The 25789-nt window shown below is 34.1% G+C and overlaps 9 protein-coding genes and 1 long non-coding RNA gene across 11 annotated transcripts; 2 read left to right on the plus strand and 8 right to left on the minus strand.

Moving 5' to 3' along the window:
• The first annotated feature begins 504 nt into the window (after window positions 1-504).
• Window positions 505-2211, plus strand: LOC110226771. Its single transcript, XM_021019424.1, has 3 exons — window positions 505-1094; window positions 1234-1440; window positions 1522-2211. The coding sequence occupies exons 1-3, from the start codon at window positions 1052-1054 to the stop codon at window positions 1770-1772; spliced, it is 501 nt and encodes a 166-aa protein (XP_020875083.1). The 5' UTR covers window positions 505-1051; the 3' UTR covers window positions 1773-2211.
• A 796-nt stretch (window positions 2212-3007) lies between these two features.
• On the minus strand, window positions 3008-4259 carry LOC9305982 (dof zinc finger protein DOF4.4). Its single transcript, XM_002869865.2, has one exon. It carries the CDS (start codon window positions 4030-4032, stop codon window positions 3361-3363), a length of 672 nt encoding a protein of 223 aa, XP_002869911.1. The 5' UTR covers window positions 4033-4259; the 3' UTR covers window positions 3008-3360.
• A 500-nt stretch (window positions 4260-4759) lies between these two features.
• LOC110225996 lies at window positions 4760-6944 on the minus strand. Its single transcript, XR_002330115.1, has 4 exons — window positions 6651-6944; window positions 6362-6569; window positions 5732-6294; window positions 4760-5631 (listed from the first exon to the last, which is right to left on the minus strand). It is a non-coding gene; the product is annotated as an uncharacterized LOC110225996 (long non-coding RNA).
• Window positions 6945-8352: 1408 nt separating this feature from the next.
• LOC9305983 (dof zinc finger protein DOF4.2) lies at window positions 8353-10476 on the minus strand. Its single transcript, XM_021016375.1, has one exon. It carries the CDS (start codon window positions 10214-10216, stop codon window positions 9632-9634), a length of 585 nt encoding a protein of 194 aa, XP_020872034.1. The 5' UTR covers window positions 10217-10476; the 3' UTR covers window positions 8353-9631.
• A 1634-nt stretch (window positions 10477-12110) lies between these two features.
• LOC9305984 (late embryogenesis abundant protein 1) lies at window positions 12111-13488 on the minus strand. Its single transcript, XM_002869867.2, has 2 exons — window positions 13255-13488; window positions 12111-12936 (listed from the first exon to the last, which is right to left on the minus strand). The coding sequence occupies exons 1-2, from the start codon at window positions 13399-13401 to the stop codon at window positions 12274-12276; spliced, it is 810 nt and encodes a 269-aa protein (XP_002869913.2). The 5' UTR covers window positions 13402-13488; the 3' UTR covers window positions 12111-12273.
• An 818-nt stretch (window positions 13489-14306) lies between these two features.
• Window positions 14307-15698, plus strand: LOC9305985 (transcription initiation factor IIE subunit beta). Its single transcript, XM_021019369.1, has 4 exons — window positions 14307-14564; window positions 14648-14776; window positions 14875-14991; window positions 15068-15698. Exons 1-4 carry the CDS (start codon window positions 14307-14309, stop codon window positions 15425-15427), a joined length of 864 nt encoding a protein of 287 aa, XP_020875028.1. The 3' UTR covers window positions 15428-15698.
• A 277-nt stretch (window positions 15699-15975) lies between these two features.
• LOC9303939 (alpha carbonic anhydrase 6) lies at window positions 15976-17508 on the minus strand. Its single transcript, XM_002869868.2, has 6 exons — window positions 17116-17508; window positions 16803-17017; window positions 16610-16716; window positions 16413-16515; window positions 16069-16232; window positions 15976-15979 (listed from the first exon to the last, which is right to left on the minus strand). Exons 1-6 carry the CDS (start codon window positions 17264-17266, stop codon window positions 15976-15978), a joined length of 744 nt encoding a protein of 247 aa, XP_002869914.2. The 5' UTR covers window positions 17267-17508.
• A 1069-nt stretch (window positions 17509-18577) lies between these two features.
• On the minus strand, window positions 18578-20408 carry LOC9305986 (alpha carbonic anhydrase 4). Its single transcript, XM_002869869.2, has 7 exons — window positions 19956-20408; window positions 19643-19857; window positions 19449-19555; window positions 19271-19373; window positions 19020-19178; window positions 18846-18899; window positions 18578-18759 (listed from the first exon to the last, which is right to left on the minus strand). The coding sequence occupies exons 1-7, from the start codon at window positions 20080-20082 to the stop codon at window positions 18685-18687; spliced, it is 840 nt and encodes a 279-aa protein (XP_002869915.2). The 5' UTR covers window positions 20083-20408; the 3' UTR covers window positions 18578-18684.
• Window positions 20409-20502: 94 nt separating this feature from the next.
• On the minus strand, window positions 20503-22936 carry LOC9305987 (eukaryotic translation initiation factor 3 subunit D). Its single transcript, XM_002869870.2, has 2 exons — window positions 21041-22936; window positions 20503-20782 (listed from the first exon to the last, which is right to left on the minus strand). Exon 1 carries the CDS (start codon window positions 22829-22831, stop codon window positions 21056-21058), a length of 1776 nt encoding a protein of 591 aa, XP_002869916.1. The 5' UTR covers window positions 22832-22936; the 3' UTR covers window positions 20503-20782; window positions 21041-21055.
• Window positions 22937-23816: 880 nt separating this feature from the next.
• On the minus strand, window positions 23817-24965 carry LOC9305988 (transcription factor bHLH162). Of its 2 annotated transcripts, none has more exons than XM_002869871.2 (3): window positions 24694-24965; window positions 24224-24589; window positions 23817-23908 (listed from the first exon to the last, which is right to left on the minus strand). In XM_002869871.2, exons 1-3 carry the CDS (start codon window positions 24859-24861, stop codon window positions 23831-23833), a joined length of 612 nt encoding a protein of 203 aa, XP_002869917.2. In that variant the 5' UTR covers window positions 24862-24965; the 3' UTR covers window positions 23817-23830. The 2 variants fall into 2 exon arrangements, with proteins under 2 accessions (XP_002869917.2, XP_020874485.1); XM_021018826.1 differs by lacking the exon at window positions 23817-23908 and adding an exon at window positions 23956-24021 and having other exon boundaries at window positions 24694-24927.
• Window positions 24966-25789: the final 824 nt, after the last annotated feature.

Here is a 25789-nt window from a genome sequence, read left to right on the forward strand (position 1 = left end):
TATTGTTGAATTTATTTTTTAAAAATGACGTAATATTAAATAAAAAATAAATAACTAACTATTTTCATTTGATGGTGTAGACAAATTATTATTACTATTTATGTAATTTAATTACAAATAACAAATATTAATTTTTATAACAAAACAAATTATTTTCGTAATAACAATTTTTCCCCAAATCAATCTTTTACAAAATATTTATTTTAATCACATATTCTTTCTATATAGAAATAAATAGTTAAATAATTATGGTTAGAAGTAGTTAAGGTAAATAACAAATATGGTTAGTTTAGATATATTATATATATTTCTAATTTAGGTGTTAATTAATAATTAATGTCATTTTTATTACAAACTTCCTTAAATTTCTTATTCTAGATCCGAATAGAGTTAAACCCGGGTAAAACCCGGATCCAAAAGACTTTTTGCAAAAATCCCCTGTAAAAATATATATGTAGATTTTTTTAAATAATTTAGAAGTTCCAAACCTAGCTAGGTCCATACATCTCCTGGGATCAGCATTTAATAAATTATTTTTCTCAAAGGGAATCGAGCTCGTGTCTTTCTGCTTAAGCTTTCGATTAACCTGAATTTAACCACGTCCCCAACCCCACATTGATGATAGTTAATTGTGCAAATTATCTACTTATTTACATATTTCTATATCCAGGAATTAGTACAATAGTATATTTAAATTTATGATTTATGAATAGCATCATATTGAATATTTAGGTTGACTAGGAGAATAAAAACCCACTCAGCCACTCTCAGTCGTTAGACCAAAAAAATTGAGGAATCAAGAGGAACAACACATCCTCGTCTTATTTTCTAAATTATGATTACTAATTAAATCCCAAAATATCGAACCACATACTAGATTTTGTTGTTTGAATACTTTTGTTTATCCACGAAAAAAAACAAATATTAGATCTAACCCTAATTTCACAAAGTATCACATCCTCCACCGTCATAAAATCGAGCGTGTCAACAAGCAAAAAAGTAACATATCATCCGCAGCGTCTCTTATTTTCTCGATAAATCGACGGAATCCATGTCCGGATTGTTCCCCCCGGCCACCACCAGAGAAATGTCAGGTAAGATCTATCTATCCCTTGGTCGAAATTGTTTATGAGATCTGGATCTAAGCTTATTTGTCATAGTAGTATACTTTTCGTCTATGATCTGGATTAGATTTCATCCCGTACGTTTTGTTTTGTTAAACCAACCTCGCAGGACGTCGAACATGTTGCATATTGGACATGGAGGATTACTCCATCCCAGATGGTCTCTGTCCTCATTTGATTAAAAAGAAAATCAAAACAGCTATGCTTGACTCCGGTTATCGTGGGAACGTGGAGGTCTGGGCTTGCGTTGCATGGTCCGATGAATTGCGTGACAAATTTGAGTCCCACGGAATTTGCGTCTGTCTCACATCACAAAGTGAATAAATCCCTTCACTTCTTTTCTCTCCTATTTTTTTTTTTTTGTATATATATATATATATATGATATATTATTCCAGGGGATAAAGAAGATCAGAGACTTACAATGATATTAGTGGAGCTTCTTTTCTGGGCTTGGAATGCAGGAACATCGAATGTGCTGATACTCTCAAAACACCACGAAGAAATGGAACAATACCCAAGGTTCTCTCGTTTTCGTAAAGCTTTGGAAAGCAAAGGTTACTGTGTTGTGTCAGCAAAGCCTGAGACACTCATAAACCAAAGCATAATTGAAGAGGAACAAAGCGGCAAGCTCAGAGGCTACTTCTGATATAAGTTTTTGGGATTAACTAATATTTTTAAATTCAAGTGGTGACCTTTTACTTGAAGGTGGAATGGTAGTGAACCAAAAGAAAAGATGCATGCAACGATCCGTTGTTAAACTATGGCAGCAGATGGCTGAGTCTTGTGGCTTTGGGATTGAAAATATTAGAACAACAACAACTCTCCTTGACGATCTCAACACTTTGAAGTTCTTTAATTTTCGGAAAATTCACTTCTTAAATATTGGTATTTAACACTTTTCAATTTTATATATTGGGATTTACTTTTCATTTTCACAATTGGTAGGATCTCTCACAAGCACCTTCTTAGGTCTTGTTTAGTTGTATTTATTTGTTTATTAAGGGTTTAGGTTTAGTTTTTTTTTTCCAAAATCCACGTGTAAGCTACCAAAATCTGGACGTTTTATCAATTTCCTATTGATATCAGATTTGTTTTAAGTATATGAGATTTTCTTTAATTTCATTAAAAAAAAATTCATAGAAAGTGGCCGTTTTTTGGCTCTCGAAAATCTGAGAGAACAATTTTAATATTAGCTTCTTAACCATATATTCATAATTTTTATTTATTTATCAAGAAATAGATTTTTCAACAATCAATTAAAATTTTAAAATCTAGAAGTTCATTCAAGACTATAAATATATTATATTAAAAAGTATATTTCAATGAATTTCTAAGTATTACATCATTGTTGATTTTCATATATTTAATAGAAAATCTCAATTTATTTTGATTTACATATCTAATTTATTACTAGTTGACTACTAACATTTTAGGACTTCTTTTGTAAAATAAATGTTCATAAATATTTAATTCTGAACATTTCAGATACGATTAAATAAAATATGTTTATAGGAATAATTGCACACATCTTTTTGATAATTTAGAAGTTCCAAACCTACGTCTATACATTTCTCATAATCGAGACCAACGTTCAATAAATTAATTCTCACAACGAAATTCGAACTCATGTTGAGATTGATCAGAAAAGATCTCTTTGTTCTTATTATAAGATTGTGTGATTGGACCCGCATATGCTTAAACGTTCGACTAACCTGAATTCAACTGCATATGCTTAAGCATATACAAATATTGGGAAATAGACCTGCATATGCTTAAGCGTTTGAAAATTATCTACTTATTTGTTTTTTCTGCTCTAAATATTTGCATGTTATATAAATTAAGATTCTCAAAAATTAGTTTGTGGTTTGGCTCAAGTCAAGATACTTATAACAAGGAAAACCATATTAGCAAATTATAAAGAGGCAGATTTTCAAATACAACGAACTAGTGACGCTTAGATAATTATATAATAAAAGAAATAAAGATCAAACAACTTATATTTGAATTTTTAGGGAATTAACCAAAGATGAAACTTTTAAAACTAAAAAAAGACCCAACATAAACCATAAACAAAACTAATAAAAACAAAAGAAGCAGAAACGAACGATTGAAACATAACTTAAGGAATAACGAGAACGGGTAATACGGTTAAAATTTAAGGACCATGCTTTTCCAAATCTTAAGAAGACCTAAACAAACATGTTTATGATCTTTTTAATCTCAGTGCATGAAGATCATCTGCTTCCACTAGCGTTGGCTTTATGATTCATGTTCATAGTGTTGTTGAAGCTTTGGTTCCACTTGTGTTGATCCACTTGATTTATGCGATAACTTTTAAGATTATCAACATATCCACCAATGGATTGGTTTATCAAAGGGTTACCAATCAAATCATTGGATCCAACATCGTGATAATCTTGTTGAAAAGAATCATCACCGAAATCTAAGCAATCCATTCGAAAACTTCGAACTGGAAGCAAATTTGTCACACCATGAAGTTCACTCAGATAACCGAAATGGTTACCAACAACAGCAGCAATAGAAGAAGATGAAGCACCAAAAGATCGAACAAACTCGTTGTTTTCATAAATCTGTTTGAAAGGTTGATGATCAACTCTTCTGTTCTCAACGGAAACCATTTGAGAAACCAAAGATTGATCTACCTTCGGACGCTTAGGTTTACGACAACTTCCACCGATTGGTATGTTCCTTAAAGCCCCACCATGAGTCCAATATCTACGACAATTCTTGCAGAAGTAGCGCGGTTGAGACTCACTGTAGTTGTTGTAATAGCAAAACTTAGTGTTATCAGAATCACACCTTGGACACACTCGCGGTGGGGGTGGGGGTGGCTTCACACCATCCACTTGATTGTCTTCGTTTGCAAAAACATTCAAGTTATCCATTTCTCTCAAGAAGTTGTTGATTTTCTCTAAGAAAGAGAAGACTTAAGTTATAAGATCTTGTTGTTGCTATGATCTTTTGTGTTGTGGAAGGTGTATTCTTATATAGGTTCTTGGGGCGTGGAAATTTAAGAATTTAGGAGATTGTTGATTTAGGAGAGTGAGATTATGAACAAAACGTGTCAAAGATTGTGGTTTAATAAAATCTGAAAATCTATCTACACACCATAAACCTTAGGCTAAGCTTAGTCAAAAACCAAGGGTTAACTCTTGTCTGTATGTGAAAACTTTTAGAATCAAGAAGATTTTCAGATTAGAAAATCACATATAAACAGAAAAAAAAATCTAGGAACATATATTGAGAGTGTAATGACAATTAATTAAAGTCAAACCAAGCATATGTTGCATGTATATTTACTATTAGAGAGAGTATGTGAAAACGTGTGTGCTCACGTTGTATATGAAAACACGTGTGTTCATGTTCTATCTCATGATGCGTGATTGTTTTTTTTAGAAAGATCTTTATATGGTTTTTTCATCTTTAATTTACATATATACAAAATGGTGAGAACATAAAAAGTTTAGTAAACAACAATATACCCAATACCAAGTTTAGTTTAAAAAAAACATATAACCTAATTTTTGAAATCCACAAAATGCTTAAATAATTACTTTTATTAAGGATTTAATAATGAGATTTGAGAAAACAAGAAAGAAAATGTGTGCCAGCCAGTAGAGTTTAACGCATATGCTCTCATTGGCGCAATAGAAAAATTGATTACAGTATAAAAAAAGTTGCTTATAAATTCTTTTTTAATTGGATACAACTATTAAGGATAGAAAGGATTTAAGTATACAACAAGACCCAAAATCAAGACAACAAGCAATTCAATCATAATAGAAAATTAAAAAATATGAAAGAACAAAGAAGCTCATCTTCGACAAAGCACCTAGTGATTTGTTTTGAGAAAAAAAAAAAAAGATAAGTTTGTTAGCGCATATATACATTCACGCCTAGTTCTCATTGACGCATCAGAGAAATGTCATAAATAATTATTCTAGAATTTTACCACATTGAAAATGGATCACAAGTTGGGAGAAGAGAATGGTTAAATAGGAAATAATGCCTCGGTATCACAATGACAACAAATTCAAGTATAACAAGAACTTTTTATAATATACAAGTATTTATAACATAATTTCAAAAAAATCGGAAAAACACCTATAGATAATTAACTAGGGATAACAATATCTTACATTGGAAGTTAAACATAATCTTAAATGATATATATAAGATATTGGCAAATTTATTTATTGCCAATTGGTTTTGAATGAGATGCTTTTTTTTCTCTTTTTGAGCAAAGAGTGGGATGTTGTTATCCCTAATACTCTCTGTTGGGAGAAACAAAAGTAGTGTACCCCACAACAGCACTACTCAAGTTAAACTTTATGACCTTCGGACATCAAATCTTCAATGGTGTTCGAAAACGTTTTAGCCGCTTTGGCATATAGTTTTCGCTGGTATCGATCCTCCCTCCATTTCTTTGATCCGTAAGCTGAATCAGCCCTCGAGTCTCTAGCGTTATATAGAGGATCTCTTCCCTGAAAATAAACCAAACAGGATACAACAAACTGAGGTTAATAGCTTGACCAACACTTTAACCTAAGAAAAACATACATAATCTCTTTAACCGGACCAAACCTGATTCAAAATTGGAGTCACAGCGATTTCTTTTCAAACCACTCCTCGTATTTTCTAGCTTCAGCTTTCGGATGATTGAAACCAAAAGAAAATTACAAAGAAAAACTCGAATCCCAATTTTCAGTTTTCAGCAACCACAGTAAAACAAATTCAGTGACGAAGGCAAATGGAATGGTCGACAATATCAAGAAAAAAGAGAGAAATACATGTTAATGTTAGAACACATAAAAATCATAGACAATAAACACGTTACATATATATGGAAACCAAACATCAAATCTCCCTTGGATATGTCTTCTTATTGTCAAGACGTTGTGAGCTTCCGTTAGGGCCATCGAATAGGCTAGTCAAAAACCATGTATGCCTTTCACTAGGAATTTGCCATCGTGGTTGAGTTTGGGATGAGAGAATACCATGACGTCTGATATCCAAACTACAAAGAAGATTACCAATTTCATCTCCGATGTTTTTTGCGAGTAAAATCACATTTGTTGGTGTAGGACTTTCAAATGCCCACAAGAGCATGTCCAAAAACATGCTACGAATTCTCGCATCTTTACCCCCTGCGAAAAAGTATATAGATATCAACATAGATCTCTAGATATTACAGTAAAGAAATAATTAATTCACCTAGGGGAATGAATTCGATATGGAACCCAGCATCCTCATATTCACGTCGCAATTCATCGGAACATTTATCAATGTAAGCATGGATTGACACATCCCTATCACAACCGCTTCTTAAAAGCCTCTTGGATATCGAGATAAAACGAAGCAGGATCAATACCATCTGGGATTGGGTAATCCTCTACATCCCAAAACACACATGTCTTACCATCTGATTTCACAAACGAATAAATTAGATCTAATTATCATATATAGGGTTAACAATTTCGAGCAAACGAGAGAGAGATCTTACCAGCGTGACGTATCACCGATTGGTTGTCCATGGTTTTGTCGAAGAACTGCGGTTGAGAGAGAGACTTTTTCTGGATTTAGGGTTTGTCCCCTAACCGGTCGTATGACGTGTAAAGCTACCAAAATCTGGACATTTGTCAATGTCCTTGTTATAAGAGATTTGTTTTTTTTTCCTTGGTTTAAGCATATGAGATTTTATTTAACTTCGTTAAATATTTTTTTTTATTTTATTCAAGAAAGTGGCCGTTTTGGCCTCGAAAATCTGAGAGAAAAGGTTGTAACTATTCATTTATGTTTTTATTCGGTTCTTAACCATATGTTCATAATTACCTAATAATAAATTTATTTATTTATCAAGAAACACATATTTTCAACAGTAAATTATAATTTAAAATCTATATTCATGAAAGATTATATATGTTATATTAAATATATAATTCAATGAACTTCTAAGTATTTACATCATTGTTGATTCGTCATATATTTAATGAAAAATCTCAATTTATTTTTATTTACATATGTACTTTATTATTAGTTGACTACTAAATTTTAGGACATCTTTTGTAAATTAATACTGTATTGGTTTATACTTAATTTTGAATATTTTAGATACTGTTAAATAGTTTTTAGAAATAATTACACACGGATTTTTCTTGATAATTTAGAAATTTCAGACCTACTATGTCAGGTCCCGTGCTTAGCAACCCGACTCATGAGTTCAAACACCACTCCTCTAATTTTGGTGATCTCAAACCTCCATGAGCAAAAATCTTTTCAATTCCGGTCTGATAGAGGCAAATGTGTTAGAATTACACAAAACTATACTAGAAATATTGTGTTATTCTGTTATCTTCGTAAACGGCTACACATACATATATATGTAGGATTTAGGATACATTACCCTAGTCTCATATTGAACCTAATAAAGCCCATATCAAAGGTCCGATCTGATTCTAGTCCAAAGCCTAATATCAAAGGCCTGATCCAATCCTATTACCCCGCTCAAGTTGGAATGGTCTATGAAAAACACCCAACTTGCCGAAAAAGGAATTTTTTTTTGAATTTGAAGCACCTTCTGCTGCTTCGATCCTCACAACAACTTGAGCGCCTTCCGCAGCTCCTTGATCTTCTTAACAGGTTGAGCGCCTTGTGCAGTTTTTTGATCTTCACAACATTCTGAGCGTCTTCCGCAGCTCTGACGACTTTAACAACGATCTAAGCGCCTTTTGTAGCTTTGACCTTTACAACAGTCTGAGCACCTTCTGAATCTCGGATAACCTTGAACAACAGTCCGAGCGCCTTCTGCAGCCCTAACGACTTTAACAATGATCTAAGCGCCTTTTACAGTTTTGACCTTTACAACAGACTGAGCGCCTTCTACAGCTCGGATAACCTTGAACAACAGTCTGAGCGCCGCCTTCTGCAGCTCTGATAACTTTAACAACGATCTGAGTGTCCCACAACTCTGACCTTAACAACACTCTGAGCCCTCTATGCAGCTCTGACTTTAACAATGGTCTGAATATCTTTCGTAACTTTGATGACCTTAACAACGGTCTGAGCCTCCTACAACTTTGACCTTAACAATACTCTGAGCGCATTCTGCAGCTCTGATAACTTTAACAACGGCTTGAGCGCATTTCGTAGCTTTTATGACTGGACCATATAAACCCCTCCCCCCCCCCGCCCCTCCTCAAGTTGGAGTGTGTATATTAGACCACCCAACTTGCTGAAGGAAACAAACAAATTTCTGATGACAACCCATATGATGTCTTCTTTGAAGCCCATTCTGTAGCTTCTTTGATGATTACCCAAGCAATAGTCCAAGTGTTGACCACACGATCGATGACCTTCCACGACTAGCAATATCACGAAAATCCTAGTAGATCTTCAAAAATATCCATAAACGGAATAAACTTGCTCCTCAACTTTTATCCTTTCCATATGTTGATTCGGAGAATATTTAGTGAATCTTCGAATGAACAACCACACCAAGAACGCGCCACGTCAGTACCTCGCAAACTTATGATACAGACTCATGTTGACATCAACTGGATGTGTTCAACATCAGCTTGTTGTTTCAGAGTCGAAACCCTGTAGAACCAAACAAACGTCACAAACTCACGTCGAGTTGTGGAAACACCAAAAACAGAGACTTCTTAGGTACTCTTAAAATCTATTTATGAGGCCCCAACCGTCATTTGCCAACCATGAACACGAAGACGAACGTCTGATCCCAACAACTAGTTGAGCCAAACCATTGAAAAAACGAACAGAGCTGTCCTCGAGGAACCGAGTCGATGAACCTCCTACGACCACCACCAAACATCTCCTCGGATCCACGCGCCGGAAGACTCCAACCACCAACCAGAGGCCATATAAAAACAAGGACCACCGTAATCTTCTGAAGATAGAGCACAACAGACAAGATGACATCTAAGGAGGACCAGCTAATGAAAGAGAATCCTTCCCTGGTGCTGAAAGGGAAAGCCGAAGAGGCGACATCGAGCAAAGATCTAGATCTAGGTTAGAGAGAAGGGAGAGCGTATGCTTTAAATACTTTTCCGACGTAGAAATTTTCTTTGCTCTAAATATTTGCACGTTATATATTTTAATATTCTAAAATATTAGTGTGTTGTTTGGCTCAAGTTAAGACACATTAGTGAGGAAATTTGTAGTACAACGAATTAGTGACACTTAGATAATTATATATTAGAAAGAAAAAAGATAAAACAACTTATGTTTGATTTTTTAGGGAATTGAACAAAGGTGCAAACTTTAATAACTAAAAAAAACACCAACCGAAACCATAAACAAAACTAAAATGTAAAAAAGAAGCGAAAACGAACAATGACAGAAACTTAAACTTAAGAAATAGAGAACGGATAATACGGTTAAAATTTAAGAAGACCTAAATAAACATGTTTCTGAATCTTGTTCATCTCAGTATCTGAAGATCCTCCGCGTCTACTCGCTATTGCTCTATGATTCATATTCATATTGCAACTTGGGTTGATCGTTGTGATTATCAATATTTCCACCAATTGATTGGTTTATCCAAGGATTACCAATCAAATCATTAGAACCAACATCATATAAATCTTGTTGAAATGATTCGTCACCGAAATCTAAGTGATCCATTGTTAGAAAACTTCGAGTTGGAGACAAATTTGCTACTCCATGCAGTTCACTAAAATAACCGAAATGGTTCCCAATAGCAGCAGATGAAGAAGAAGCATTAACTGAAATGTTTTCTTGATTTTCGCTGAGAGGTTGATGATTACTCGGTTGAATCTCAACAGAAGCCATTTGAGAAACTGAAGATTGATCAATCTTTGGAAGCTTGGATTTACGGCAACTTCCACCGATTGGTATGTTCCTTAAAGCTCCACCATGAGTCCAGTATCTACGACAGTCCTTGCATTTGTAGCGTGGTTGAGACGTTTTGTAGTTGTTGAAGTAGCAGAATTTTGTTTGATCGGAATAACACCTTGGACATACTCGTGGTGGGGGCTTCACAACATTCACTTGATTGTCTTCATTTGCAAAAACATTCAAGGTATCCATTTCTCTCAAGAAGTTAGTTGATTTTCTCCTAGAAAGATAAGACTTAAGTATAAGATCTTCTTGTTGCTATGATCTTTTGTGTTGTGGAGTGTCTTCTTATATAGGTTTTTGGGGAGTGAAAATCTAAGAAGAGTATGTTTTGGGTTTAAGGAAGGGAGATTATGAGCAAAACGTGTCAAAAGTTGTGTTTCAATAAAATCTGAAGATTTATCTACACACAATAAACGTTAGGTTAAGCTTAGTCAAAATCTAAAGGTTAATTCTTGTCTGTATGTGAAAATTTTGAGAAAATGATTAAATGAGAAAATCACATAATCAGGAAAAAAATCTAGGGAACATTGAGAATATAATGACAATTAATTAAGTCAAACAAACATATATGTCATGGATATTTACCAATTAAAGAGAGTATGTGAAAACACGTGTGCTCACACGCTATATAAAATACGTGTGCTCACGCGCTAGATAGGTTAGGAATGTTAAATAGGTATATTGACCATGGGATAAATCAATCCAAATTGTAATGGTCCGGTTACAGTTACACCTAGAACCACAACGGTCTATGGACTAAAAACCAATATAACCCGCAAACAAATGGAACAAACTCATCTGGACATAGGCCGTCTCATAAGTTTTTTAAAATAGAGTTTCTTGCAAATGCAAAAATATAGGATCTGATTTTCTCATTGATTCTTCTTAGTTCTTATTCTTCGCATTTTATTTTCACGCTAAAACGTGATTCTATGTTTTTCCGCTAAAAATATGATTTGTTATTTTCCTCCAAAAATATGATTTCCTATGTTTTGACAGAAAACACATTTTTGCGGTTTTTACGGGAAAATATTTTTTTTTATTTTTGGCGGAAAAATGTGATTTTGCGATTTGGAAAAAGAACATAATTTTTTTATTTTGGCAGTTTATATTTTGTGGTTTTGGCGGAAAAATATGATTTCGCGGTTTTGACTGGAAAACGTAATTTTCTGTTTTGGCGAGAAACATGATTTTGTGTTTTCTTGTGTGATTGTGTTTATGTGTTATTTGGATCCTATGGACAGTTCAATTGATCATAATCGTCATATTTAGGTTTGGTCTTATTTGAACATGATCCAAATTATTTGGGCTTTCACCGTCGATGTCTAAAAAACGAAATTATCCATTTGGACATGTCCATTTGAACATGTACACCCATTTGATATCTCTGCGTAATATATATTTTTGGTAGAAATCTCTTTATATGGTTATTCTTTGGTAGAAAAAAAAATTATTATAAAAAAATTAATGTTCTTATAAACTTATTTATATTAGATAAACTGTTGAGAATAGAAAAGATTAAAGTATACACCAGTACTCAAAATGAAGACAGCAAGCAATTCAATCATAATAGAAAACTAAAAAATGTGAAAGAAGCTCATCTTCGACAAAGCACCTAGTAATTTGGTTTGAGAAAAAAATACTATAAGTTTGCTAAACATTTACAACTAGTTCTCATTGGCACATCAGAAAAAATGAATTGTAATATTTGTATAGAAATTTTCCACATTTAAGATGGATACAATTGGGAGAACAGAATTATTATATGGGAAATAATACATCGTATCACAATGGTGACAAATCCAAGTATAACAAGAAGTTTTTATAATGCATAACATAATTTCAAAAATCGGAAAAAGAACACCTAGATAATTAGCGTAGGGACTTATCAGTGATTTGCTGAGAGAGAACTGTTGATAATTAACTTAGGGGACTTGGTGTTCAAAAAAAAAAGAAATTAACTTAGTGACTTAATAGTGATTTGTTGAGAGAGAAAAAAAAAATTAATGTACCTGAACAACACAGTACTCAAATTAACTTTAATCGAAATTGAGATTGACAGAAATAAATAGAAGCTTACTAATTGTGTAAATAACCATAGATTTATTATTTATATACTAATGCATCTCACATTGTCACATACATGAGATCAAGCGTAGTTTTAAAACAGAGAAGAAACTGAGAGAAAACAGAGCATTACATAAAGTTATAACATTTCAGAACGCATAGGCAACTTTATTTCCTCATCAGTTAAATGTTATGAAATCGTCCTCTTTTTGATCTTTCTCCGCCTTTTTCTTCTTCGTATGATCTTCCACGCCTTTATCGATATCAGCCCGTGCCTTCTTCGCATCCTCTTCAGGCCCAACCACAGCTTCAGTGACGGTTTGGGCAGCGTTTTTCGTACTCTCCCAAGCTCCTTTCACCGTCTCCTTGGTCTTCTCTCCAAGTTCCTCAGCTTTACCCTTTACAGTCTCCTTAAACCCTTCTGCCCTCTCCTTAGTATCTTCTCCATACTCTTTGACCTTCTCTTTCGCATCTCGAGCTTTCTCCTTTGCATTGTCCATTGTATCTTCTGCGTAATCCTTAGCTCTTTCTTTTGTATCTTCCGCTTTATCCGCTGCCTTAGACGCGCCTTGGTTCACCTTGTCTTTAGTCCGCTCAGCATAATCCTTGGCCTTCTCTTTTGCATTGTAGGCTGTATCCTTTGCTTGCTCTTTAGTTTCGTAGGCTTTATCCTTTGCTTGCTCTTTTGTCTCGTAGGCTTTATCTGCAGCTTTGCTTGCTCCTTCGTTAGCCTTGTCTTTAGCTGATTGGGCATAGTTTTCGCCGGTATCCTCCCTCCATTTCTTTGACCCGTAAGATGAATCAGCCCTCGAGTCCCTAGCGTTATCTAGAGGATCTCTTCCCTGAAAATAAACATAACAAGGTACAAACTAGGGTTAAAAGCTTGGCCAGCACGTTAACCTAAGAAACACACACATAATCTCATAAACCGGACCAAAATCTAGTCTAAGCTAGGATACACAACAACTGCTATGAGTACTATGCAAAAAATGTATCGATATCTTAAATCCAGCCCCAGGACCGGCTCGGTAATTTTAATATATTATAAATGGACTTTAAAACGTTATTTGCTATTTTGTTACGGCTCATGTGATACTTGAATCAAAACTCTTAACATGATCACATACATAAGAACTAAAAATTATTCTAAAAATCGTGACCTCGTTTTGGCTAACGGAGGAGGCGAAGCAGACGCGAGAGACTTTCCGGGTAGAAGCAACGAGAGTAGGCGGAGCTTTGATTCCAGGGAAAGCCTTTGAGAGACCAAAGAGAGCGGTTCTTGTTAGTTGCATGGCTGCCATTTTCATCAAATCAAGAAAAACAAGATTTTCTTCGAATGCAAAACTTAATTTTGCTATGATTCAATTGGATTGAGATCCTTTTGTCTTCTCTCTTTATCTTCGAGGTCGGTTTATCTAATACGTTGCAGCTTATAGATCCATCAGCAAGAGAAGCTGGCAACCTAAGTATCTGACACGTGTGGGTGGAACGACACGTGTTAACAGTTTTGGTTTCTACGGTGAATTGTTACGAAACGCACCGGTTTAATGTCGGTAATAACCACTTACGAAGAAGACAAATTGAACCGCTAATGAAATTGTATGTTTCAAGCCACATGGGTTTTTTATCAACCCAATTTGACTTCCAATAATAAAAGGCCCACTAGAATCTTTCTTCTTGGAAGACAAGTTTCCTTTTACTCTTTTAATTTGCTGTCAAAATATAATAAAATCGAAGGTCTGGGCAAAGAAGAATTCATCAGTTTCCGACGTACACCAAACCCTAAACCACACCCATATCCTCTCGTCGATAGAAGTAAGAAATAAAGCTTTTTCTTCGATCTTTGTCGATTGATAAACACTAGTTGCAGTCTTCGTTATAAGATTAGAGAGAAATGGAAATCTATTGCAGTTTTTCGGTTGCGGAACCCTAAATCCGTCTGGAAACCCTAAGTTTGAGGAATCGGCCTTGTCTTCTGAAAATTTATGATGTCGTGTATGAGCTATGAAGTGGGATCGTTATTTTTTTCTAGTAATCAAAATATTTGATTCCGATTTCGTTTATACATAATACATATCATATCGCTTCCTTGAGTAAACTGAAACTGCTTAAAAACATGGTTTGGATTTCAGATGAAATTTTAGTAGTCTCTCTAGTCTCTATGCATTCAGAATATTGAAGGTTAGGACAACATTTTCTCTATACAGTTGAGATGGCTCTACAGGAGCAGCTAAATAAGTTCAATAAACAGCAAGAGAAATGCCAATCTACGCTTTCGAGCATTATTGCTTCTTCAAGAACGGGGCCTTCGAGGTCATCCGTACCTGCAGCAACAACCAGTCAGAAGCCTAATGCAGTTCGTGGCAAGTTTTCAGAAAATACAAAGCAGCTTCAGCACATTAACAACATAAGAAACAGTGCTGTTGGAGCTCAAATGAAGCTTGTCATTGATCTTTTGCTTAAGGTTTGTGTCTCCTCTCTTTGTTGTTGTTTATTTCTTCATATGAGCTTAAGTTATATAATAAAGTTGATTTGTCTTGTAGACAAGGCAAGCCTAGCTATACGGCGGAGCAAATAAATGAAGCTTGTTATGTTGATATGACTGCCAATAAGGCTGTTTTTAATAGTTTGAGGAAGAATCCGAAAGTGCATTATGACGGAAGATCAAGGTTCTCTTATAAGGTAATTCCTAAAAATTTTATTTCAAGGTGGATTTGTTTCTCATTTTCTCTTTGAATTCCACTCGTTTACGATTCTTCTCTGCCCTCATGTCGACACAGGCTACGCACGATATCAAGGACAAGAAGCAGCTTCTTTCGTTTGTGAATAAATCCTCTAATGTGATTGATGTGGTTGATCTCAAAGATGCTTACCCTAATGTCATGGAAGATTTGCAGGTATGCATTGCATTGTTTTGGGAATATACACAATGTCCTGTGTTTTGTGTTTGAAGATTGTCTTTGTGTTTTGCAGGCTTTGAAAGCTTCAGGAGACATCTTCTGGTTGCCATCAAACACTGGTTCAAAAGAGGGTATTGTGTATCCAAATGATTTAAAGTATCCGAAGATTGATGACGAACTTAAAGCTCTTTTCCGCGACATAGACATTCCGAGCGACATGCTTGACGTGGAGAAGGAGTTGCTGAAGATTGGTTTGAAGCCAGCCACAAACATTGCAGAGAGGAAAGCTGCTGAACAGCTCCATGGCGTATCGAATAAACCGAAGGATAAGAAGAAGAAGAAGAAACAAGAGATCAGCAAGAGAACCAAACTCACCAATTCCCATATTCCCGAGCTCTTCCAGAGCCTTAACGCCAGCAGTTCTGGGAACTAAACCTCTTTGTCTCTGGACCTCTTATTTTTCTACTCGAAGTCTCTGTACTAATATAAGCAAGTCACTTTCTCTTTACTAATATAAAAGTAAGTGCTTGATTAATTAGAGTTTGATTTAGTAACTGAGACTACTTAGTTTTTTGACATACTGGTTTAGTAATGTTGATGTAATTAGGTGATCACTTGTTCTTTTCCGACGAGGATTAGTGATTGTACATTGAGAAGCAGCAGAACAATCGATCCATCTCGACATTATAAAATATTATTTTTTATGTCAAATATTACAAAAGAATTTAACTCAATGTATCAAACATTTTGATTGTTTGTCAAAACTGAAAAATCAAACATTAATCGTGGAACCAAACCGATCTTCCATGTGGGTCTTGAACCGGTCTTGAATTTGTCTCAAACCCCTATTCAGTTGGTTAATTAATTAGTAACATACAATACCAAATCAATATCACCTAATGAAATTACCTTAGCAATTTCGACTACTTACATCGTCAACGGCTTCCCTCAGAGCTGTAATTTGCTCCTTTGATATTGTGTTCACCTACATACACCAAATTAATAAAAATTATCTAAAAATGATATATGTAATGTATAAAGAAGACTATTAATTATAACTGAAACGAAAAATACAATACCCTTTTCTCGACAGTCCAAATAACGCCTTCGGTGCATGGAGGAATAGTGAGAGAGCCAATGTATCTATAGAAGTTGTTGGTTTCAAATCTAATATCTCGAGGATCCACAATTCCTAGATTCATCTCTTTTTTTCCTACTCCTTTTATTCCATTTAGTAGCTGCAAGTTGTCAAATAACAAATCATCAAACAAAATTTATTTGTTATTTGTACCATTCCTTTCATAAGATGTTTATGGTGAATTCGCGAGTATTAAAAAAAGATATTGTATCAACTACCTCTCTATGTTTGTTTTTAACCTTTGGTACGAATATTAATTTACTTCTAGAGTTTAGTATACCTTTGTGAGGAATTCATCAGGTTCACCTAATTTATAAAGAACTCCAACCACTGCGGTTTTGCCACTAGCACTCGTGTGAACCATGTGAAGCTCTAGGTCGTAACTGTAACACATTTTAGAAACAAATTAATATGTTCATATTCTTTTTTTTGGAAAAAATCTAACGTAACCGAATTTTTTTTTGTGAACCCACAGACCTAGTTCCGTTAATGGTATGCTCAGACGGTGAATGCCAATGGCACTGCACCAATTTATAATCCGTTTGATGTATTGTTATTTTTCCTGCATCTTCTTTCCACGATACCTTCAGGAGAAAAAAGATTTCAAATGATTAGTTTAGTAATATTAATATAATCAAGTGATATAACTAAATTGAAAGAAAAGTTTTACCATAACGTCATGTCCTCTACTTTGAATTACAGCCAAAGCTGGTTTGTAATGTATACTCAAGGCTTGGTCATGAATAAGACTGACTCTTTCGTCTGTGAGATCAATCGGAGATTGAAATTTTCCCGTGCTACAAACTTTCCATTGAGGGTTTAATTTGCCCCATTCCGCTGGTCCTTTTTCTGTTTTTTGTTTGTATGTAAATAGTGGTTTGTTGCCTGTTTTCGAAATAAATTAACAAAATCATACATAAACCAACATTTTAATACCAAAAGATGAATTTTACTAGAATAAAACAGAGATGTAGTAATCATACCGATTTCACGAGCATAGACGAGTAAAATATTGGGAAAAAATAAATCCATGAAAAACACTACAAAAAAGAAAATTGTTTTTGTGTTGGGATCCATTTTTTCTTTCTTTTGAGATTTGATTTTGCTTAATGTTCTTGAGTATGTTTTGGACATTGAAAGGGTTTGGATATAACCTATTTAAAAGTACGCTTTAGGGGAAGGTTTGTTTTAATGTTCTTTTATGACTTTTGCAGTTGCTGCAGTTATTAGTTAATTGTTGTATTTTATTGGAAAATAATAACTGAATGCTTAGTGACAAAAAATAAAACAGTTCATTTTTCTTCTAATTTGGGATTTTATAGTAAAGAAATGTGAAATGACAATTTAACAAAGGAGAAAACCGTTAATCTCATTCATAAAAGAATCTGTTAAACGACCCTTACAAACAAAACTTCCCTTACAAACAAAACTTGACTAGCTAGTAGTATTCATCAGAACTTCTTTTAATTTGATTTTTTTTGGTTTACTAAAACATAATTAAAGTCAAACAAAAAAATAGTTTTGTTTTAAATCTCTCTATGTGTGAGAGATAGGTCAAATCTATACATTGTTTTAAAAATTACACATAATGTCTGATTCTCATGCTTCCGTAAACTATGTATTTTTTTTCATTTTCACTTTCGTAGATAAATAATAACAATAAACTTGAGATATATATAAGTTACTGAAAAAACATATAGTTACGGAAACCCTAAATGAGTAAATGTAATATAGGCTGTTTTGGCCTTCTTCTCCTTAAGTTTTACGTCCTTACGATACTGATCTTCCTCGATCTCTTGCTCGCAAGGTTCGGCAATTCTCTCGCTTCTTTTTATGGATGTTAATTTGCGATTCTGATTGGCTTATTTAGCATTTTCACCTTCAATCGACTGTAATCTTCCTTTGTTTGATACCTCTGATTTCTACCCTGTCGAATGAGAGATGGTAAAACCAAGACAAATGAATGATTAGCTATTTTGTCACGTGATTATCGTATTAGGGACTAGTAGATTCTTCAATGATGAATATGTCAAAAAAAAAACATTTCTGAAAGAAAGTGCTATTAATCGAATGTATTAATCCTATTGATGGAATACATTAAATGTATTAAATACGTCAGGAAATGAAAAGGGTTTGAAGGAACAAATGATTCCTCTCGCCGAGATTGATGGAATACATTAATCGCCGAGTTTCAAGTTTTTATACTGTGCTTGATTAGAGTTTGATTTAGTAGCTAAGACTGCTTGCTTAGCTTTTATATGACAGACTGTTTTAGCAACGTTGATGTAATCAGGCACTTGTTATTTTCCGATGATGATTATTAGTGGATTACTAAAGGTATATTTAGAACCAGCAGAAGAACATTACTGATTGAGAAAAAAAAAAAAAAAATATATATATATATATATATATATATATATATATATATATATATATATATATATATTTACCCATTAATTGTTTTCTTAATTAAAGTTCGAAAAAATCTCGATATTACAAAATGATATTTTGTAAAAAGGGTATAAATTACAAAATAAATAGAAATCAATATATCAAACATTTGGATCATAGAACCAAACTGATCTTCCCTTTGAGTCTTGAACCGGTCTTGAATTTGTCTCAAACCCCTATTGATCAGTCAATTAATTAAATTAGTAATAAAACTAAATCAATATTAGCTAATGAAACTACATTAGCAATTTCGACTACTTACATCGTCAACGGCTTCCCTCAGAGCTGCAATTTGCTCCGTTGATATTGTGTTCACCTACACGCAAATACAAAAAATTACTGATGTATTTTGCAATTGGAATAGTGAAAAAAATGAATATGTAATATATGCATAAGAAGAAAATTACAATAAAAATGAAACAAAAAGTATAAATACCCTTTTGACGACAGTCCAAATAACGCCTTCAGTGCAAGGAGGAACAGTGAGAGAGCCAATGTATCTATAGAATTTTCTGGTTTGAAACCTAATCTCTCGAGGATCAATCATCCCTAGATTTATCTCTTTATTTCCCACTGCTTTTATTCCATTTAGTAGCTGCAATCATTTTTTTCGAAAAATTACTAATCGTCAAACACAATTTTTATATATACGATCTTTTAATAAAATATATTTATTAGTATTATAACCTTTGTGAGGAATTCATTAGGTTCCCCTAATCTGTAAAGAACTCCGATAACCGCAGTTCTGCCTCGTGCACTCGTGTGAACCATGTGAAGCTCTAGGTCGTAGCTGTAATAATGACAAATTTCGTATAAATACCACTTATGGGCTTATGAAGGCCCATTAAAAATGAAAACAACAAACCTAGTTCCGTTAACGGTATGCTCAGAGGGTGAATGCCAATGGCATTGCACCAATTTAAAATCCGTTTTACGTATTGTTATTTTCCCAGCATCTCCTTTCCATGATACCTTTAAGAAACAAAAAGATTTCAAATGATTAGTGTTGAAATGCTAATATAATTAAGTGAGGAAACTAAATTTATAATAAAGTTTTACCATAATGTCATGGCCTCTATTTGTAATTACAGCCGGAGCTGGTTTATATTGTCTTGTCCATGCTTGATCATGAATAAGACTGACTCTTTCGTTAGTAAGATCGATCGGCGATTGATATCTTCCGGTGTTACAAACTTTCCATTGCGGATTTATTTTTCCCCATCCCTCGGGTCCTTTTTCTGTTTTTTGTTCGTATGTAAATGGAGTTTCGTCGTCTGTTTCCGGATTAAATTTTTAAAAATCAATCATAAATTTGAATTTTGATACAAAAGATTAAATTTACTTGAATGAAATAGAGATATAGTAATCATACCAACTTCCGTATGTGCGAGTGAGATATTAGGGAAAGATAAATAGATGAAAAACATAGCCAAGAAGAAAATTGTTTTCGCGTTGGGATCCATTCTTCTCTTCTTTTGAGATTTGATTTTGCTTATCATGTTCTTGACTATGTTTTGGAGATTTGAAGGGTTTAGAGACAACCTATTTAAGAGGAGGCTTTTGGGGGAGGTTTGTTCTGCTGTTCTGTTATGGTTTTTGCCGTTGCTACGATTATTAGTTAAAAATCTGATGTTACTATTGGAAAAATGAAAAAAACTGAATGCTTAGTGAAACCATTTCGTTGGGTTTTCTAATTTGGGGTTTAATAGTAAATGTTTGTGAAGTATGACATTTTAACAGAGAACAAAACCGACCTGGACAATAGAATCAGCTCTTTCATAATAGAATATGCCAAACGACCAAACAAACAAACAAAACTTGACTGCCAAATTATGAAGTTACATAATTTCTTGTTAACTTTTTTTTTTTAATTGTTTTCATTAAAATACCAAGGAAACAAAATAACTTAAACCATAAAATACCAAATTTAATAAAACTAATGCAAAATGAGTTAAGACAATTTGGCGGGTATAAGAGCCACAGTAAAAAAAGATTTATGTTTTGTGAAACAACCGTTGATGATTTTCCAAAAGATGTCACGAAGATAGTGTTCTAAAATCTCATTTCTGACTCAAAATTACAGCAGTACCACAAAAATTTGAAAAGGACAAGATAATAAAAAAAACCTCCATTGTTGTTGTTTGATTGAAGCTTCAACTCTCAAAAAGAAACCAGAAACGAAAGGTGTAGACTTTGGACCTGAAGAATATAGTATTCATATTGTGAATGACAACTATCAATTAAACTAAGTCACCGGTTTCTAAACTATAATGAACACAAAAGGATGAAATTCAGATGACTAAGAACAAGATTCTAGGGCTAACAACCAATACTTTCTGCATATTCTTGGGTATTTCTAAGAGCTAAATTCATTTTCCTTAACAAGTGTTCAATCAAATCCAACAAGCATATAAAGGTAACAGCCTTTTGAATTTAAGAGTTGTTTGTATAAATTACCTGGCTTTATAACCATCAAGCTTGAATTTCATCAGCTTTCTTATCCTCGGTTTCTTTAGCTGCAGCTACACTTGCTTCTGCTCCCTCTGCGTTTCCCTCAGTTGGCTGAACCTGTTCATCTTCAGGCAACGGTTCCTCAACGTAATCATTCTCAAACGCATCAGGTGGAACCTCATAAATCCTCACTTGAGGCTTCGATGGATCCTTCACAAGAACATATTTCCCTTCGCTAAGTTTCATACACAGATCAACTATGGACTTCACAATCCCCCACATGTTAGAAGTGTTGAGATTAATCTGTCCAGCGAAATCCTTCGGCTTATACCCCAAAACAGATAATATAACATGGTTGAAATGATCACGAGGATGAACCCTAGAGACAAAACCGATCTTCATCATATCAGCATTAGCCAATAGAGCTTGTGCAGTCCATTTAGCCAACTTGTTCCCATTGTTCTTCAATTCGGTAGCTAAAACCGCACCTCTCTGAGTTTCAAGCTTCTGCCTCCAATCAACACCAGAGTACTTAGGATCAAACTCGTTAAGAGCATTCAAAGTAAGGAACGACCTCTGGTTATTGAGTTCAGCAACACTCTGTAACTCACACCTCGCAACCAGATGCATATTCTCATCAAGCTTCCACCTTCTATACCTATAAGCAACAGAAGCAATCTCTTCACCTTCATTAGCAAATGGATTCGCCTCATCAAAAGTCTCCTTCTTTCCATCTCTAACCAAAACCTGCTGCGAAAAGTTCTGATTGATATAAGCAGCTTCGACACCTAGAGAGTACGCAGAATTGATATCATCTTTAGCCTCAGGCAATGGCTCTTGAGAGGTCTCATGCACAGACAACAAATCAAGCTGTGATCCATCTCTCTTGTCAAAGAACAGTTTGTTACCAACACGTTGAATAACAATATCCCAAGAGTAAACAGATCGAGGAGCACACATAAGAGCAGCTAATATAGCATCAGTTGCGAAAACAGTAGCTTTGTCTTCTTTAGCTAAACGCCTAATCACAGGATCATCACTCGTAGTGACTTTGAAGAAGTTCCTGTTCTTGAAACGCTCGAGTCTGCGTTCGTTTTTCGGCGTTGTGCGATCGAAAACGCGGTTGTAGTACTCAAGGCCACCGCAGAGAAGAAGATCTTCTGGTTCTTGAACTGTGAACGAGAGCTTCGAGAATGTTGAGAAAGGGATCTGCTCAAGCATGTTCCACTCCGGCTGAATATCAACGGATGATTTGAAAGCGGCGGCTTCACGGCGCTGGTGATGGATGTTGTTACGGTTGTTATTGTAGAGACGATCACGACGAGCTCGTTCCTTCTCAGCGTCACGCTTCTTAGCTTCGACTTCTTCATCTCGCCGTTGAGGAAGCTGATTCCGATTGTGGTGAGGATTGAAACGCCATTTAGGTCCGAATTTAGGACGCGGCGGAGGTTTACCGTCGACGAGACGGAAAGCTGCGTCCTCATCGGGATTTCCACCGGAGGAAGTGAGACCAAATCCTTCGTCGATAGCGAAAGCGGAGAAATCGAAAACTGCAGACGGATCTGATTTGGATCCGGTGGGAGGACGAGCGGAGGGATTAGAGAGATTGCGAGTCCAATCAGCTACACGGCCGAGCTTATCGGAACGGGAGAAGGAAGCGAAAGGAACGTTTGGGAGAAGATTAGCGGCGGCGACGCTGGTGGAGGAGGCGGAGGAGGAAACGTCGGAAGCGTCTGGAGGACCCCAGCCATCGGAATTGAAAGGAACGGCGACGAATTCGAAAGCTTCGGCTACCATTTTTGAGAAGATAGTGTTGCAGCTCTGTGTGTGTGGGAAAAGCGGAAACCCTAATTCTCTCGATGGAGAGAAAACGTAGAAAAAAAAGTTTTTGTTAATGTTTGGGCTCATGGGCTTTTAAATGAATATTATTTGGACCAAATTTTAACATCAGTTTATTTTCAAAGCCCATATATAAAACTTAAATCATGTTTTTTCTTTTCTAATTATTGATTGATATGACCCAAATGTTCATAGATGAATTCCCATCCTACACGTGGGTTTGTTTTGAAAATTATTAAAATAAATATGTTAATTGTTTTTGTCGCTAATTTATGTTTATTTATTTTTTGTTATTGTATAGTTAATAAAATTAGACTCATCTTATGTACTTACAATTTTTATGGTTAGATTCGTTTTTGACTCTAAATATTAATTTATTTATTTTCCTATATAATTTGATTTTTTTTATATCTAAGATTCTAATATTCATTCACTATCATGAATACACACAACAAGAATATATGATATTTCGATCTCAAGAGTTTTCGTATGAAAGAAGGAAAAAAAAATTTAAATAATTATTTAAATAACACTTTTAGATTTTATGCTATTGCATATAGCCATATAAGAGAAATGGATTTGTTTGATTTATTAAAATAATTTTATAATTTTATTTTTGTTTTGAAAAATCATTTAGAAATAGGATTACTGGAGGATTTAACACAATAGAAGACTTTTGATTTTCCCTCAATTAATTTTTATGATTTTTTAAATTTAAATAATGTTAAATGATATATGTCATATTTTTGTGTGATGATGTGACACTCATATGGAGAGAGTTGACTTTTATATATATGATTCCACAGCTTTAAGTAGATATAAAAGTAAATATTATGCTCACAATGAAACATCACTTTCACACACATGATATAAATCAAGAAAACGAATCTGATACCAAAAATAATTCTAGAAAAGGAACAAGAACATAAACTTTTTTTTAAAAAAAGGAACAAGAAATCAATAATGAACACTGTTCACAAACTTCTCCAGTCTTTCAGGAATTTGACTCCTAGCTCCATAATCACATTCTTCCACCTATATATTTTAAAATATAAATTAAATTTAGTTCACAATAACATGGATATTAATACTAGGAATCAAACTAGTAGAAAGTAGAAACTTATTACAATCCGATGGGACCAATGTATCTTCTTAGCATTTTTGAGTGCCGTTTTTTATATAATATAAACTAGTATAAATATATATATATACCCAACTAGTTTGATCCCATTCCCACTGTGTATACACACTGGATTAGACCTAGTTTTAACTTTTAACATAGTAGTAGTAGCAAAATTTGATTCCTAAATTAAATTCCATATCAAAAAATGTTTATTTTTCAATTGATACCTTGCAGTGAAGGGTGTGGAAGACAGCATCATTAACAATGGAGTATCCAGCATGAGTGATCTCAGCTCCTAATTCTTCAGTGAGAAGACGAACGATCTCACAGAACATAAACTTGTGTTCCAAGCTTGTCACAAGAAAGATGTGAAAAATGGAACCAGTCTCTTGAATCTCAATTTTTGGGAGCCTTCTAGGCACGGAGACATCGACACTCGAAGAAACCGATGAAGATCCGACGGAATTCAATTTCTCAAAAGTTGTAGTCGCAACAAGTTTCCTCTTCCTTTCTCTCTTTTTCTCCACGTTCACTTGTAGCTTCTTGATGTAGTTTGCAGCTTCATCTAGCTCATCAGGTAGTGTTAAAGGCTCCTATAACATCAAACAAGAAAAAGGTTTATATATTAAGATATCACACATGGAATAAAAGATTATATATGCATATATATAAGAGGACGAAGAAGAGAAGAAGAAACCCTAGAAGACTGATGAGGAAGAAGAGAGATGAGTTCTGAGTAGAGAGATTTCATTTGCATCCTTCTATTTTTCTCAATCGTTTTGCGATCTACAGATCTTGATTGACCAGTGTTTGAATGGCTCGGCTCCATTGTTTTTTTCTTCTTGAATTGTTTCACATAGACCATGATGATAAACTCGATGTTAGCCACGCTTATATAAAGGAGGAGGTTGGTTTAAGTACTGACATCTGATAATTAGTTTGTGCTATTAACAATTTACTGGAAAGGGGTTTGTTAAGGGAGAAAGTTATCTGTTACCAAAGATTAAAAAGAAACAAAAAACAAAAGCAAGACTAAGTGGAAAAAAGTAAGTTCTTTAAATATATATATTTCTTGACTCGTTATGGTCAATTATATATTTTTATGTGTTCACATATTTTTAAATGGGTCTGTTAATACTGTCAAACTGGAGTGAGAATCAACACTAGTTTATAAGAGGCATATGTTAAGCTATTTATCTACAATTGACTCAAACTAGAACATGATATAAATAAAAGTGAAAAATGACCAACAATACTACAACAGACAAGAATCATCCACACATCGGTCGTTAATTTTGCATAGAAAACTCATTAACTCGATCACATGGTTTTTGGTCAATACATATTCAAATCAAAAATTTGCTAGAACTATTTTGAGCAAATAGTCCAATGTAAAATCTTTAATAAATTAATATTCGATAAATTAATATATTTCTCACGTTTTAAATTATTTAGTTTTTATCATTGAATTTATTTTAAGATAAATTATCATAATTCCAACATTAATTTTAGAAGTTTTTTATATTTGAGTTTTGGACCATTGCATTGCATGTTTTTGATCAATAATTTTCACTCTCATATATAGCGTTTGTTCTAACTTGGGGTTCGATATAAGTTATATTCAATTCTCCAATCGGTTGAGTTGATCGTAGTTACATTTACGTTTTTTTTTTTTTATATATATGTATGACATTTACTTTAACAATTATTTTTTTCTAAATTCCATCACTGGAAAATACTTAAAATGTTTTCTATAAATGCAAAAGAAGAAGGAAAATAGAAAAAGGTTTTGA

The sequence above is a fragment of the Arabidopsis lyrata genome (genome assembly GCF_000004255.2).
Source record: "Arabidopsis lyrata subsp. lyrata unplaced genomic scaffold ARALYscaffold_7, whole genome shotgun sequence".
Taxonomy (NCBI): domain Eukaryota; kingdom Viridiplantae; phylum Streptophyta; class Magnoliopsida; order Brassicales; family Brassicaceae; genus Arabidopsis; species Arabidopsis lyrata.